The sequence below is a fragment of the Lasioglossum baleicum genome, chromosome 5 (assembly GCF_051020765.1).
Source record: "Lasioglossum baleicum chromosome 5, iyLasBale1, whole genome shotgun sequence".
Taxonomy (NCBI): Eukaryota; Metazoa; Arthropoda; class Insecta; order Hymenoptera; family Halictidae; genus Lasioglossum; species Lasioglossum baleicum.
In genome coordinates, this window is record NC_134933.1 from 16,238,191 (window position 1) to 16,255,071 (window position 16,881).

At 40.9% G+C, this 16,881-nt stretch overlaps 1 protein-coding gene across 1 annotated transcript in view; it reads left to right on the forward strand.

Moving 5' to 3' along the window:
- The window catches only part of LOC143209072 (facilitated trehalose transporter Tret1), a 33,698-nt gene extending 17,031 nt beyond the window's left edge, over window positions 1-16,667 (forward strand). Inside the window, exons 2-6 of the mRNA XM_076424288.1 lie at window positions 7,015-7,204; window positions 8,227-8,398; window positions 8,743-9,015; window positions 11,778-12,086; window positions 15,581-16,667. Coding sequence (XP_076280403.1) covers window positions 7,015-7,204; window positions 8,227-8,398; window positions 8,743-9,015; window positions 11,778-12,086; window positions 15,581-16,000 — 1,364 coding nt within the window. The 3' untranslated portion in view covers window positions 16,001-16,667. The remainder of the gene's footprint in view (window positions 1-7,014; window positions 7,205-8,226; window positions 8,399-8,742; window positions 9,016-11,777; window positions 12,087-15,580) is intronic.
- The last annotated feature ends 214 nt before the right edge of the window (window positions 16,668-16,881 follow it).

Consider the following 16,881-nt stretch of genomic DNA (forward strand, 5'->3'; position numbering starts at 1 on the left):
TCTCTGACGTTTCCGACAGCCGCCAACATCTTCTCGTTCCTTCAAACGACGATCGCCCAATAAATCCGGCAAATATTGTTGTATTTGACTTGTAAATATTGTTGCGCTTACTAGATACGGCATGCAAACACGACTGACGAGTTAGTTCAAACTCGATCTAGCTATAGCAAAGAAGGAAACGCGATAAGCGCGAGTGTAAACCATCCGAGATTTTGTAGATACGGGATCAAATCGCCGAAAGAAGTTCAAATAAGAAAAGTATATAAGAAAACGTGTATTTTACATTTTTAAAAATTACATTTTAAATTAGTATATAAGTAAAAATAAGAAGAATACATTTATCCAAATTTTTTGCCGTTGTTTTTGTAGTATTGGGTTGGCAAATAAGTTCGTTCGGTTTTCGTGATTTATTCCACTTTAAAAAATATATATCTACAAAAATAGATTTGGAATTATCCTGTAAACCTAGCGTTAATGTTACTTTGAATTTATGACTGAATTTCCAGCTGTTTTCATTGATGCATAATTTTTCCCCTTTCAAATAAACTTCAATTTTACTTGTTCTCTGCTTTTTATCATATTTTCCGTGGTAAATCAATTTGTTTGAAATATGTGGCTCGGTTATCAAAACAGGGCAAAGACTCGCGTGTTCATTCCTACCATCCACATCGCATCCAATAGCGAACATCCTTGCCTCGAGCTTCGAGGCATCGTCTGCTTGTCAGCCAATAGAAAACATGATCGACTGCTCGATAGCGTATCGCCATGTCCCCCAGAGATTCCGCTGAAGAGGCAAATCTGCATTCACGAATCGGGAGAAATGATCTCTATTACGGGATCGGTCCAAAGTTAAGGTATCGATACATGTTGTTTTCCCGCGTCGTACGTCGGCACATCGATTACGTCGCCGTGAACTATCGCGAATTTGTCAATATTATCCGTAGCCGGTGATAAAAATTTAAAGTGACGCGCTGCTATTCGCCGCATCTGGAGTGCGTGTGTAAACCAAGTGTTTACGGAGGCGCGATCCGTTAGTAGTAAGAACGGCAATCTGGATCGATATCCTCGTCCAGTGTCGGATTTATTGCGTGTCGCGGAAATGATTTGCGAGCAGCTTTCGCGTGAACCGGAGTCATTGTCGTAGGCCGCAGTCGGGAATAAAAAGAAACGAGGTCGCAAGGAAACGAACGATAAACCGAGGCACGAGGACGCCTCCGCGCAAAGAAGTCGAATCTCTCGCTATGTGCGAATAATCTCTTTACAGTAGACGGGATCAAAAAACATTTTTTTCGAAATCGAAAACGCCTCACACAGGGAAAGATGTGATTCGACGCGTTAATGGCCCAAAGTTGTGCGATGATGCGTTCAGGTTGCGTATCGAGCCCAAAATTTGAAAATTTAGGGAAAATATCGATGTTTTTAATCGAGGTATGTTCCGTTATAGATGGCGTAACGGCAACCAGTATGATTGAACATGATTAAACACATATTTTATGCGTGCGGCCAGTTTACGTACCTCAGAGACGACGAGCGAAAATGTTTACATTCAGCATTTGCGCTGCTTCATCATGTTTAATCATACTGGTTGCCGTTACGCCTTCTATAACGGAACATGCTCCGATTAAAAACATCGATATTTTCCCATGTTTAATCATAGTTCCTTCATTACCGTTACGCCGTCTATAACAGAATATATGGACCGTTTATTTTGAAAGTGGTGTAAGTCCATTTTCTCTTGTTTCGAGAAAATTAAAGGTTAGCATATTAGTCAATTTAAAAATATGTATGAAATTAATTATGTCAAGTCTGGCAATATTTCTACTTATTTATCAATATGTAATTTGATCATATACATTTTTTTCAGGCTAACTAAAATAATATATATTTACGGGCTGCACAAATAGACTTATACCAATTTCAAAATAAACGGTCCACATATGTACTTCGATTTTGATATCCTTGAAAATGTCAATATTTTCCCTAAATTTTCAAATTTTCGGCTCGATGCGCAACCTGAAGGCATCACCTCAAAACTTTGTGATTTTCATCCGGCACAACTTTGCCATGTGGGGCATTTTCGATTTCGAAAAAAATGTTTTCTCGGCCTTTTTACGCGTTGAAATAATTCCCCTTTGCATACAACTCGAATCTAGCGGAGCATACAAACACTCGCGAAACTCTTCTTTTTCGAGGAAGCTGGAATAGACACATCGTAATTTCAACTCGATTATGGAGTTCGTCCACTTCCACAAAGAATCCTCCACTCAGGGCTCTCCCGTTTGACGCAACCTTTGAATTCAAATGAAATTTCAACCCCCAGCCAGTCGACCATTCCACTACTATTCGGACTTGTCCTGGGAAATGGAGTTTTCTAGTCGATTCGATCACCATTCAATAAATTTGTATTATCTTCCAAAGACCGTGCACGGCGTTTTTAAATTTTTCTCATGGTTCGGAGGGAGCTGTCTTTATAGGAACTGTCCTTAGAGAATGTTAAATTCGCCTTTAGCTCACTGCAGTGCGCATATTGGCACGTACAAGTATGATTCGGAACAGCGTAACCGTGTCGTAAATGAATATCTAGTGAAGGATTTTTCTTTAAGCGATAGTTCCACGCTTTACGATGTCCAAATTGCACATAAAACATCAAATTTTTATTTTAATACACTCTGACACCTGTTTACAGCCTGTAACTCTACAATCTACAATTTTTTATTCTCCTTTAAATAATTCGTAAATTCTACGTGTATCTTGTCCATAAAAATGTCTTCAATTGTTGCTTCTAATCTTAAAGGTCTAGACTCTAGACGGTTTTATTCATTATTCCACTAATTATTATCTACACGTGGCTACTAGCAATGAAACAAAACATTGGCAATTGTATCTTCGTCGTTTAACTATAGGAAAAACATAACTAATGATCGCAATTGAATCTTCGAAATTCGAGTGGCACTATACCCCAAAAATACATTTTTAGATCGAACTGAGAATCAGGATAAATCCAAAAGATAATTCATACAATGATCACTCGACCACCTATGTATGTATAAAAATTTGCCTCGTCAATTTCCGGCTTCCTGCTTATTTCCCCGGGTTCGAATAACAATTGAGTAACAATTAGATAATAGTTGCGAGCTCATTGTTGGATTAGGCAATAGTTCTTCGTATGCGTGTGTCGGGTTTCTTCGACTATTCGTGACGATGCAGGTCAAGCGCACGCCGATGCCACTCACTGTTTATCGGTCCGATAGGAAAAACAACGCGACGCACCGTGTCTTCAGATTTTCCTGTCGGCGCCATTCGATTCGTCGCGTCGCGGCGAGCGCACGAGATTATTTTTATTTCTGTTCCGGTGCAGCACGCGATAAGATGATATAAGAGCAATCTCGCCGGGATTACGTAAAACCCGGTATTACTCGTTAAATGCAACGTGACGCGTCAAACTCGACTCTCCGTCCGACGATCCTGCGTCGTCCTCGAGATTCCGCGTGCCTCCAACACGGTTCTTAACCCTTTCGTTGACAAACCTCTCGGAAAACGCGTGTACCTTCCACTGAACTTCGCTTCCGCAAGCTTCAAATTTCGCATCTCATTTATCAGAATATCTTCTTCTCCGAAATACCGCTTCGTGTTGTCATTTAATGCGGCAACCGTCAATTTATTCTAGACAAATCTGCATTCTACATTCTTTGTCGTGTAATTTCTTGGAATTTCCACTTCGTCTAAGTTCCTCTTCGTGTTGTCATTTAATGCGGCAACCGCCAATTTATTGTAGACAAATCTGCATTCTACACTCTTTGCCAATCGTAAAGTTTGCCGTTTAATTTTTTAGAATTTCCTCTTCGTCTAAGTTCCTCTTCGTGTTGTCATTTAATGCGGCAACCGTCAATTTATTGTAGACAAATCTGCATTCTACGTTCTTTGCCAATCGTAAAGTTCGCCATCTAATTTATTAGAATTTCCTCTTCTTCCAAGTTCCTCTTCGTGTTGTCATTTAATGCGGCAACCGTCAATTTATTGTAGACAAATCTGCATTCTACACTCTTTGCGTCGTAAAGTTCGCCATCTAATTTATTAGAATTTCCTCTTCTTCCAAGTTCCTCCTAATTTGCTAAATCAACGTAGCAGCCATCAATTGTGGAAAGATCAACGAAGCAGATACGGTAGGCGTCATGACAATCGTGGCACAACCGGAATAGGTACAATTTGCGCACCTGTTGCATCTCCAGGATTGCAGGAGACCGCCTCCCGCATTAGTTTCAGAGGCGTCCTACAATTTTCATTTCGACGAAACAGATTTAGAGTGTTCTGGCAATTGTACAATTTTTGAACCTGTTGCGTCCTCAGGATTGCAGAAACACATTGTGCATCGTATTCGAGAGGCGGGATCCATGTACCTCGACGACTAACGCGCGCGTAATCCGGTCATCGTTTAATTTCAATTCTGATCGCGCCACTTTGTATCGGCACGGATGCGACGAGAGATTCTGCTCGAGCCTTGTCTCCGGAATTAGCAATCGTGTAGAACCGCCTTTATCTATGTATATCCTTGACTGCTCGAAACGAACGATCGTCACTTTTACGACCACGGCCCCCATCAGTGGCCGAGTAAGGATCGATTTAAACGTGCGTCTCTCTTATCTCTGGTTAGTGACCTGTAAAGAGATATAGCTGAACACAATCTATCGCAATATTCTACATTTACCTAGCCTGGGCCCTCTTCGCTATTTCATCAAAGATAAAAGACTTGTTCAATGGCCACTAAAATGGCCACGTTTATGAACGCATTAACACTAAACCTACCGAACCTTAAAAGTAACTGGTACCTACATGTTCCCTTATAAAAATGACAAGATTGATTATATATAGACTTTGTGCAGCTCCTATTGTAATATGTGCTCCACTAAAGATATCTATACAATCATTTCTTATGAAATTATTTTTATTATATCAATAATCGTAAAATAAAAAATCTGGAACCGGTCATTTTGACCGGTGATGGTGTAGGTTTAATGTCAAAGATAATTTATTCTTCGTATACAACCGATGCTAAATACGGTGAAACATGTCCAGCTGTCCGAATCTCTAAGGATGTATTTAGGATTTCGAATGAAACAAGGGAACAAAAATTTTTAACTTTTCTGAATGTAATATTATTCAAAAAATTCGACGAAAAAATGATAAAACTTCAAATTCTAAAAATTTTTAACTTTTCTGAATGTAATATTATACAATCAAATTTATAGATGCTTTCGGCGCTACCGTTTCGATCAATATATCAATATCGATCAATATAATAATATCATACAATATACAGGGTAATATTATACAATTCGACGAAAAAATGATAAAACTTCAAATTCTAGTGCGCAATCCAAGATTCACTCGTTTAAAAGTTTCAGAGGGTAGAACGCTGGTACATATATTGGTTTCCGTTTCCAGACATAGCAGCGGGTATGATGTATACAGTGATCGGATTTGCTAGGTCTGAGTTAGATCTGGGTTAGGTCTTGGATTCCTCGCACTAGAATTTAAAGTTTTATCATTTTTTCGTCGAATTTTGTATAATATTACATTCAGAAAAGTTGAAAATTTCTGGTCCCCTGAGTAAAAGTTTAACCAAGGTTTCGTTCTAGAACTGAAATTACTTCGAGCGTAAAGAATGAAGAATGAAATAGGATAATCAACAAGTGAAATTCATCGCTCTCCCAGAGCTTTCCAGTGTCCCCGTATGTCTATAGTCAGTTCAGGATGGATAGTTCCCGAGCAATCTCTTTTCATTCCACGAAGTCATTTTCCGTGCAATTGCTGGCAGTTGTCAGTTTGCCGAGTCTCCTTTGGACTCCCTTCCCCCGTCCGCAAATTGCACCGAGAGTTATCCTTATCGGCAGCACATCTATCAAATTGGCTGTTACGCAATGGGTGGAGGATCTTTGTTTAACATTTAAACAATCCAATTACCACGTCCAGCGTCGCGACCATCATCGAGAGGAAAAATAATAACTGAGAACGATGAGTGGCGAAACAACTGGATCCGGTGTCAGCGTTTCGTTTTCCCCGGAGAACGCGAATACACCACGCCACAATGTTCCGAGAGATATAAGCGAGCTCGATAAAAATTGTGTTTTTATGCTCTTCCACTTGAAATTGTATTTTACAGAATCGACATCACATTTTTTAACGCGGTCGCTATTGACGGCGTGTTTCCATCACAGTCATCGTAGTTGTTTATTTCCTTCAAATGCAATTTATCCCCTAGCGAAATATGAAAGAAAATGTTACCGTGAAACAGTCGCTGTAAACAACGACGTGCAGTGAAAATTAATTCGGCTTTCCTCGCGAAAAATGTACATTAAATCATGGTTTTGGAACGGTCTCCCACTGTTCTTTATCCCTTTTATATGCAACTTGTCGTTTCATGACAAAATGTTGTAAAAGACCGGTTACGAGTTGCTGTTTTAATTAACGGCCTGCACTAAAAATAAATTTGGTTTTCCGTACGTAAAATATAATAATTGCGAGTGTCGCGTGTGCGTCACGTTCGTAGCAAACATATTTTTAATGTAGTTACCATCCATTAGCATAAAAATAAAAATGGGACTGTTAAAATACTTGTACACAATTCCAGGATTTTAAGCTTCTTTATGTCAAACACGATACTAGAAAAAAAAAACTGAGTTTATTTCGATCATCTCGGAAACGATTGATGGTCGGCTGATCGCAATTATCCGCCTCTAATTATGTAATGCATCAATAAAACGACGCCGAAGAGAGACGCGTCTTGCCCGTTCTCGGACGATAAGCAATTTAAGCCGGTCGTAATGGAAAAATTGATGATTAGGTTTATCTATCTCGCGTTGTCCCATCGAGACCACGACTTTTTACACGTGTTATCGTTGCATGCCGCGCGCGCGAAATTATTCCACGCGCCACCGCTCCCGCGCGGATAAGTTAAAGACTCATTGTTGTCGGAATTATCTTATTCTGAGGTTTGAGCGTTTTCCGTGATTCCAGCGAACATGTGCAGCATGGCGGCGGGTGCGATGATGGGATGGACGAGTCCCATTTTACCGAGGCTCTCGAAAACCACGGATGATAATCCTCTCGGAAGGAGGATCACCGATGACGAGAACTCGTGGATAGGATCATTGGTGGCCATCGGAGCGATGCTTGGATGCTTCGTCGCTGGCATGCTTGCGGAAAGGTGAGAGGACCGATTTGCGTCCCAGCACGATAATATTTCATGCTATCAATCTTGTCGTGAAATCTGAAGAAAGATGTCGCAGAAAAGTTCTATTGTTCCGAATATCATGCTAAAATTGTTACAAACAACGCGACATGCTAAAAATTATTTTGATTTTGTCTATGAAATATGAACAATTCTGATCGTTCTACATATTATCTTATATTATTCTACATATTATCGTTCTAATATAATCTTTACGCAAGGGAAGCTAGCCATAGACCTTTCTTTTCTTCTTTAACAATCTTAACCCTTTGCAGTCGGAGCTATTTTAACTTGAGAATGAAACATTTCTTCCGACCTAGGATAATTCCACTGCATATGATTTTTCTCATTTTGTGTGGATATGAAATTGATATAATGCTTCATACAATACTCATGGCGGTAGACTCGTTTCCAGGATTGCGTGCGAGATTCGCGTTCTTATTTCTCGATAATACAAAAATGGGGTTTCTCAGTAGTCAAAAACGCTAGATAAAAGATCAATCTAGGGCGCTGTCGCGCTCAAAAGTCCTATTTTTTCGTTTACGAGACGTAATTTGCATTATTCGGCAGCATGTATAAAAATACATAACGAATAATACAAATTATACTGCCGAATAATGCAAATTACGCCTGGTAAACGAAAAATAGGACTTCTGTGGGCGATAGCGCCCTAGATCGATCTTTTATCGTTTTTGACTACAGAAAACCCATTTTTGTATTATCGAGAAATGAGAACGGGAATCCCTCACCCTTGCAATCCTGGAAAAAGGAGTCTACTCCCTTAAATGTGTAGTAATTGATTAGGTACCGACATATTTAATAATGTAAACAATATTCTAAATAATGGCACAGCAAGTTTTCGACTGCTAAGAGTTAACAAGCTGAAAATAATATATTCTTAAATTTGGTTAATTTATTTTTATTGTTTCAAATTACCTGAACTCGTTTCCGTAATTACTGGCACCAGCTAACCAACGCGAATTAATTATTGCTCCCAGATTCGGCAGAAAACTAACGCTCCTGTTCTCCACGGTGCTGTACCTAATCGGATGGGCCTTGATCGCCTCGGCAGGGGTAGTGGGGCAATTGTACGCTGCCCGAATTGTCCTCGGTTTTGCCATGGCGTTTACCTTCACAGTGGTTCCCATGTATTGCGGAGAGATTGCAGAGGTAATGAACAAATCCGACAATTTTTGAAGTAGAACCACCAGAGAAGCGTCTGCAAAGTGGCTTTAAATCTTACTGAATGGGTGTCTAAGAGAAGGGCGTTTGCAGGAAGACGTAAATACGTAAATTCATTAACAAATCAAAAAGTGAAAATTTCATTTGTTATACTAGCTGATTCTTTCATTGTTAGATCGCGCAAAGAATTATTTTGTTCGTCTTCCTGTAAATTTCATGAAACGTGAAATACACTCAGATACTAGACGCTCATTCAATTGTTACATCCCAGTGAAAAGGATCAAGCTGACAGAAGAAAATCGTGTATCTCGATCTCAATTTTCCTCGAACAGATCTCCGTCCGAGGAGCCCTGGGATCATTCCTGCAACTGTTCATCACGATGGGCCTGCTGTACTCGTACGCGATCGGTCCGTACGTCAGCTACACAGTGCTCTGGATCCTGTGCGCCCTCGTGCCGATCGCCTTCTTCGGTGCCTTCGTGACCATGCCCGAATCCCCGTTCTATCTCCTCAAGGTCGGCAAGAAGCAGGAGGCTCTCGCCGCGTTGGCCAGGCTACGCGGAAAGTCTGTTAGCAGCGTGCAGAAGGAGTGCGACGAGATTCAGGTAATTTGCAATTGTAAATGTTGACTACCGGGCTGCGTGGAATGCGATAGAATATAGCGTAGGTCTGGGTCAAGACCCAGATGTAGAAAATAACGCGTAATTTGCAAGTGTAAACGTTGCTCTTATCGGTCAGCTTGAATAGCAATGGACCCTAGCATGGATTTTCAAACCTTTCGATAGTGATTACTGCGGATCCTCATACAAAATAAAAGTTGTCTACATCTGTTTTGAGGAACAATTGATTCCCATTCTTAACAGAGCCGTGATAAATGATGTTTAATTTCTCTAACGTTCGTACCATTCTAAATTTCATATGCTCATTTTACTTGTAAATCCGCAGTTCAGTAGTTGCTCCGGTAATCGCGCCATTATACTGAAAACAAAAACTTTTACGAGCGCGCGTTGATAGTGGAAACACGGATCAGTTGCAATCGGCCTGCGATAGGACGAAAATATCCTTCCTATTTCAGAGGCGTTCTACAACATCCAGAGAGAAAAGAAGCGATAAGAGCCGAACGATAAGCCTCGACCTCCCCGTATAAATATCGTATATAGGAATTTTACCGAAAAACGTGGTCGCGGGGCGCCGCGCCGCCGATAACGCGCCGATTTGCTGAGTGACTTCGAAAAGTATTGACACGCTAACTTTAGATGAGGTCACGCTCATTACAAAGCCTGTATTTTCGCAATTGGGAAATCGAGGACACGATTTTCTCAGAAATGCTGCAAATTCGAACTTCTTTAACACCATTAAAAAAATTTTCTCACGACCGAACCCACCATAGATTTAAAGATTTAAGCTTCCCCTTTTCAAAGAAATCTCGAAATTTGAAATGCGATTTTTTTGGTCGAGTTTTTCAGCTTCGAATGGAGTGGCTGCCACTGTGTACAACATTCTTTTTCACGATAGAATCTTCCACAGATTTAAAGATTGAAGCTTCCTCTTTAAAAGGGTTCCATGAAACTCGACGATACAATTCTTTTTTTGGATCGTTTCACTTTTGCTCCGAATGGAGGTGATACCGCAGGATTCTTTTCCGCGAAATTGGAGCAGAATATCGGCAATCGTTCGATTTGTTTTCAGAACCACTGTACGTTTCGCTTGTGGCAATCGTATCGGTGTTCGGGTCACGTTCGCTGAACGAGGCCGGGGGTAAGGTCGTTCCTTGATCCGCCAATGGGAACGACGATCTATTAGCGTGCCTTCGAAGTTAACAGAGTGAATCGCCGCGAGTGACTAACCGCTCACGTGTTCCCGGCCGCAAGTGACACGCGTCCCTCGATCTTCCGCTTTTCTGAATCGACGCGTTACGATCGACCGCGATCGTTCATATTTACCGTCCTAATCTGCAATCCTCAAACTTGGTCGCATCACTCGTTCGCGCACTCGAATTCTTTGACATGTTCTGGAAGCTCAATCGTCCTTCTGGCCAGTTAGAGTTGGTTAATTAACAAGAAATTTACGATTATTGATATAATAAAAATAATTTCATAAGAGATGATTGTATAGATAGCTTTATAGTGAAGCACATATTACAATAGGAGCTGCACAAAGTCTAAATAAAATCAATCTTGTCATTTTTATAAGGGATCATGTAGGTACCAGTTACTTTTAAGGCTCGGTAGGTTTAGTGTTAAATATCGTACGTCTTACAGACGTTAGAAACGTTGCTACAACTAAAATCTTGTTAATTATTATATTCTAAATTGTCTAAAATGACTCGCAATTTGTTAAATTATTTCTTTAATTTATCCATTTTCGAGGAGGAAGGCAAGGAATAGTGCTCTTTTGGGTTTCTTCAGAATGGGCCTTCGTCTTTTTAGATATTTTGATTTAAATTCGTTGACGTATCTAGTAGCCCAGATCTCAGCATCTACGTGCTTGACATCTCTGTAGATTCGGCTGTAGAGCAACAGCTTACTTACGCAGGCGGTACGGCTACAAGGCCGACGTGGGTAATTACGTATTTTTCTGTTTTCCCCAATTTTTACTGTGGAAATACATTGTTTATATGTATATCATTTATGATATACTGTAAAGATAAAAGTAAAAGAGAAGATCAGCATAATTATAGTGGCGTTGGCACTTCGTTGGCCCACCCGCATAAAAAGGCGACATTTCTAACTGTTTGCCAACCAATATTGCAACGGAGACCCAACAAAATGCCAACCATAAATGCTACTAGGGTTATTCGATTACTAAAATCAATTGAAACATTTTCGACAAAATTGGAGCGCTGAAATAAGGCGTCTCGCCTTCAATTCACAATGTTATCACACAAATTCAGATTCACACAAATACTTGTTCGCACAGCTGCTCCAATTACACTAGCAAAAAATTCTCAAAATTAAAACAGCTCTTCGCAGAATTAAATTCTTCTCAAAACAAATTTAACTTTGGAAACGCGACAGTATTATCGGAATTAATACCAGCAGATGAGGACATCCAGCTGATAAATGCATCCGACGATCTTCTAATATCCAAACGACCTTGTCACTCTCCTTCCTTCGAATAAACGAAGTTATACCGTAATCTGAACGAATCTACATAATGCGGGAAATCCGATACCAATCCAACGTGCCGTGACTAGACTGTCAATCTCTAAGAAAAATTACGCATTCACGCCAACGCGAATCTTCGCTTCCTCCGTCAAGAACCTCTCGTCGAGTCTTGGCAATGAAGCGGGATACTTTGCTAAAATTTCTTCCAGCAATGATTTTTTTCCAAGGTGACAACTGACATTGTACTTTGTCCGATTTAGGCGGAAGTGGACGAAACCCTGAGGAACGTGGCAAGCATCGCGGACCTGGTTAAGGTGAAGGCTAACTTCAAGGCCACTCTTTACACGAGTCTGCTCGCGGGATTCCAACAGCTCAGTGGAATCAACGTGGTGCTGTTCTACATGGAAAGCATCTTCATCAGTGCTGGCACGTCTCTATCAACATCTGTCGCTACCATAATCGTCGGTATCGTCCAGGTACTCGCCTCCGGTGTCACTCCCATCGTTGTTGACAGACTTGGCAGGAAGATGCTGCTGATCTTCTCTGGAGTTGGAGAGATCGTTACTCTGGTGAGTTGGAATCTGATCATTAATGATTTTTCTAGGTTTGATTACACGTTACGAATCTAGAGAGTCGGCTCACAAAAATGGGAGACGCAATTACTCGTCCAGATTTGAAAATGAACTTCCACGCAAACGTATATGTATAGTGTACCAAAGATTAGAATCTGCAAAATTTAAGAAGCTTGTAAAGTACTTGATGCCGGACAAATGACTTTTATTTTGTAATTATCGAAACTTCACGAAAATTGATTGAATAGATTTCTCTATTCCAGCATATATTATTATAATAATCGCAGAAAATCTTGTTACTTTTATAAGACAATACACAGTAGCCAATTTCAATGTGGGTTTAGTGTGAAATCGATTACTTTGATTTTATAAAATTTTTTAGATGTTGTGGACGTGTTTTTCCAGTGTATTTAGAAAATGCTTATCCTCAGTTCTGATCAATCTAGGAGACCGTGATCTCGTAGTTAGTGTTGCCCGACGAAGAGATTAATAACGCATTCGCGGTAATAAACAGATCGGATCGAATCGCGGTTATAAAACCGCGAAAAAACACGTGTCTGTTACGTCTCCTTTGACGATGCCGGAACGCCGCGCCGTGTCGTCGTCACGGTAATACTAACTTCGCGAAGACACATTTTACGGTCCAAAGCGCCGAGTAACGACACCGCAATCTCTACGATCAAACTCTAGTTATTGCCATTTCAAGTGCTCTGTTTCGTGAATTATTCGAGGTTCTAAGAACAGGATGTTGCTCCCGATTAGGCAATCTTTGTTGGGGAATTACTGGATTCGGAATCGCTGCACAACAGTGCAGAGATGATTCATCAACGGTAGAGGATTTGGCCGAGGTTTAATCGATTCGCCGCAGTGCCGAGTACACTGGAGCAATCGGAAAATTAACAGTAGACCCGTATGCAAATTCTGACGTTCCTTATCGCGAACAAATAGGTATCCTAGGTACGATCTCCTAGTTGATGAAGTAGCTTATGGCGTCCTGATCCTGGTCGATTGTCGCTGCAGAATGCTGCACCGCTGGAACCCGCTGCATATTCCTCGGCCATGCATACTGATGCGCGATCATAGCTTCCGAGCAGTTCGCAAATTATTTCGATTGGTTCTCGAAGAGCCGCTGGAATCCTGAGATATCGTGTATCGAATTCCCAAATTCTTTCGTCGTCGTGGAAACCGAAAAGATATTTTCGCCGGAAATCGCGGAACTAGACGTAATTTGGACTTATTTCGTGACAGGAAAATTGTCAGTTCGGTTGCACCCGTTTTATGGAAATGACCCCCCACTGTGAGCAAGTTTCGCGAGTGTTGCGAAATACTCGGGAACAAATCGATCGCGGCCTTGCAGCGCCTATTCAAATCGATTTATGTAACCTTTCGAATGTGCTCGTCCGCGCGCGGATGCGCTCCTGATGCACGAACGACGCGCGGCCGCATTCCACCGCAACGGTGCGCGGTGCATCGAGGTACGTCGGTTCCGACCTTCGACCATTTTCGCTATCTTTTCTTCGATGGCTCTTCCTGTATGATCCCTTCCGTCTCCGAAATACAAAAGTCTTAGTCCTTTAAATCATTTTATCGAGAGAATTCAACCCATTCTTCTTGTCGTTTGTCAATTAACGTTTTATCCATCTCGCGATGTATCTTATTCGTCTCAATAACCTCGTAAAATTGCAGCATCCTTTAATTTTTAACAAAATATAAATTTGTTTCTCTCTCGTCTTTATCGTCTTTTGATCACTTAGACTGCCGAAGCAATAATCTCAAGCCACCTCAATAAAGCCAACGTAATTGACCCAATAAAATAACTTCTGAAAAACTAAACTGTACGGCACGTAAATGTTCATTTTTAAATATGTTCAAATAATTCCGTCACAGGTGACACGCCAGTCAACGTGTTAACTGCACACAAGTATCCAATTGCACTTCCTGTTACCGCAGGCCCGCGACTCGTGTCGCATCCCAGACAAATATTTCCGTCAACACACGCGCGTGCTCCCATACGAACGTCGTCGGTTCCGACAGTGACTTCACTCATATGGAATTGTGAGGCCGCGTTTAATTGTCCGTCGCAGATTGTTGCACCGATCAGCGGCCGCCGATTCAATGTCAATGCCTCGTTACGCGCATCCGACGGCTCGTGTGTATGTGTGTGACGTCACCGATCTGAATTTTCATGACTGTGATGGAAAAAACGTTGACGGCCTGTCTGGCTGGACACGTCGCGTCGCCCTTCGGAACGCCAGGAATGCGGTTAATTACCATCCGCTAATTTCGTAATTTACGATCCACTTGATCGCGACGAAGCTTTTTATTACAGACTCTGCAGCGTCGATCAATTATCCTTGTACGGCGTGTTCTAGCATTTTACCCAAATGATCGTATAAACTCGAAAGTGTGTTTTGATTAATTGTATTATTGTCCGAAAGACAATGTCAATTGTAGACAAACATCTATTGCTGTAATTTTTTCTGAGATTTCCATTTACAGTAGTGGACAAAAGTTTAAGGACGCTCTAAAAAAGACGACAACTATTTTAATATTGAACTATATTATTTGAACTTTTTTGGGAAGCTAAAGCAATTAGTATACTACAGGATGTAAAAAGAAATTTTGCCAAAAATTGCAATTGATCGGAATTGTTGAAAAAATACTAAAAGTTGCATTTTCAATTTTTTTATGTGGGCCTATATTGAAAATTTAAAAAATACATTTTGTCGATCTGTGTCAATTATACGCACTGTGAAAATTTCATCGAAATCGGTTGATTCGAGATAAAACGACAGGCATTGAAAGATGTAAGAATCCTTAGATTTACCTTCTTCCAATTTTTACCATCTTTAAACGTTTCTAGCTCATTGCAACGTCGACCGATTTTAACGAAATTTTCTGGATATGTTCAATTGACACAGATCTAAAAAACGTATTTTCTAAATTTTCAATATAAGCCTACACAAAAAAATTGAAAATGCAACTTTTCGTATTTTTTTCAACAATTCCCATCAATTGCAATTTCAAAAAAGTTCAAATCGCATAGTACAATATTAAAATAGTTCTCGTCTTCTTTAGAGCGTCCTTAAACTTTTGTCCACTACTGTAATACTATACCAAATTCTTTATTCTATAATTATTGAAATTATTCAAGAATATATTATATAATATATAAGAGAGAGAGAGAGAGAGAATATATTATTATATTGTATATATAAATAAATTCAATCGTGTTAATTTTATAAGACAATAAATAACAGTCACTTTTTTAAAGCTAGAGGTTCCGTATTGAACTAAAGAATGGGGATTGAAATAAAAAATAATAAAAAATCTTTAAAGAATCCTGGTATAAGCCTACGTCGAACATTCGCATCGGTTGTGTGTCCATGCGCGGCACAGTGAAGAAATCAGCGTCTGTTTGAAATTTAACTGTTCTCTACTAGAATAGTCTTTCGGAACATTGTCAGCAGAGTGTGATTTTCTAATTGCAGACGGCTCTGGGCATCTACTTCTATCTGAAGGACGCAACAACATCGGACGTGAGCAACATCTCGATTCTTCCGGTTCTATCGCTGGTGATCTTCATCTCGACGTACAGCGTAGGCTGGGGTCCACTGCCATGGACCGTGATGGGCGAGATGTTACCATCGAACGTAAAGTCGAAGGCCTCCAGTATCGCAGTGTGCACCTGCTGGTTCTTGGCGTTCCTCATCACCAAGTTCTCGAGCGACTTGGCGGGCGAGTTCGGCAACTACACGTTGTATTGGGTGTTTGCCGTGTTCTGCGTGATCAGCGTGGTGTTCACAGTGATGGTGCTACCGGAGACCAAGGGCAAGTCCCTACAGCAGATCCAGAGCGAGTTGGAAGGAGAGAGCGCGCCCAACGACTCTGAGTTCGGAGGAAAGATGTGAACGCAGTATTAAAAACCGCGGTCCACGGCGTAGCACATGTCGTTGCGACCGCACCTTCAGTTCCCTTTTTCAAGGATTAAGATACGTCTTCATACTGCCAAAGACCGAGCTGTTTGCAAAAACCTCGGGACTCCATTAGTAAGCTGGTACACGCAGAGAGGCCAATGGACGATTACGATCGAGTCGGAAACGCTCACGATTCCCTAGCATGTTAAAGAGCCTATCTTAGATGCAATACTATTTTCGTTAGCGATAGAAACCCACGGAGGACCAACCGCGACAGGGTCGAGTCCGAAACTTTCTCTTCGAACAAATGGAATTCTCTTCAGCATATACTCACCGGGCAGGCAAACGAAATATGTACCTCTGTGCATTTTTCCACCGCGTTGCAATAACCGAGTGCATTCTTTATCGTTCGATAAAAGCTCGTTGCTATGCTAATTCCTATTATCACGGACGATTCTATGATTTACATCCGGAAGCTTCGACGATTTACGGCTGTAAGCTATCAGTACAAATTACCTACTATAATATAATCGAAAACAGTCTCTACATTTCACAATGAAAAAGGCGTGACGAAAATATTCTAGACTAAACAGCTTCGAGTGCAAAGTGTTAAAAACATCTTGTAGGCGATACCATACGTTTTGCAGTCCATTCAAGACACCATTGTAGCCGTGGATATTGCAACCATGACCAGAGCAAGACGAGCGCAGCGAGACTCGTTCGAAATCTGTCCCGGCTGGTCCTCCCATCAGCGCAATAATAGTTTCTAAGTGTATGTATTTATTAGTTTACCTGTACAAGTCTTAGCCGTTACACGCGCACGATCATGCACGGTTCGAAGCGGTTCGTCGCTCGAGCCCGGAATGTTTAATTAT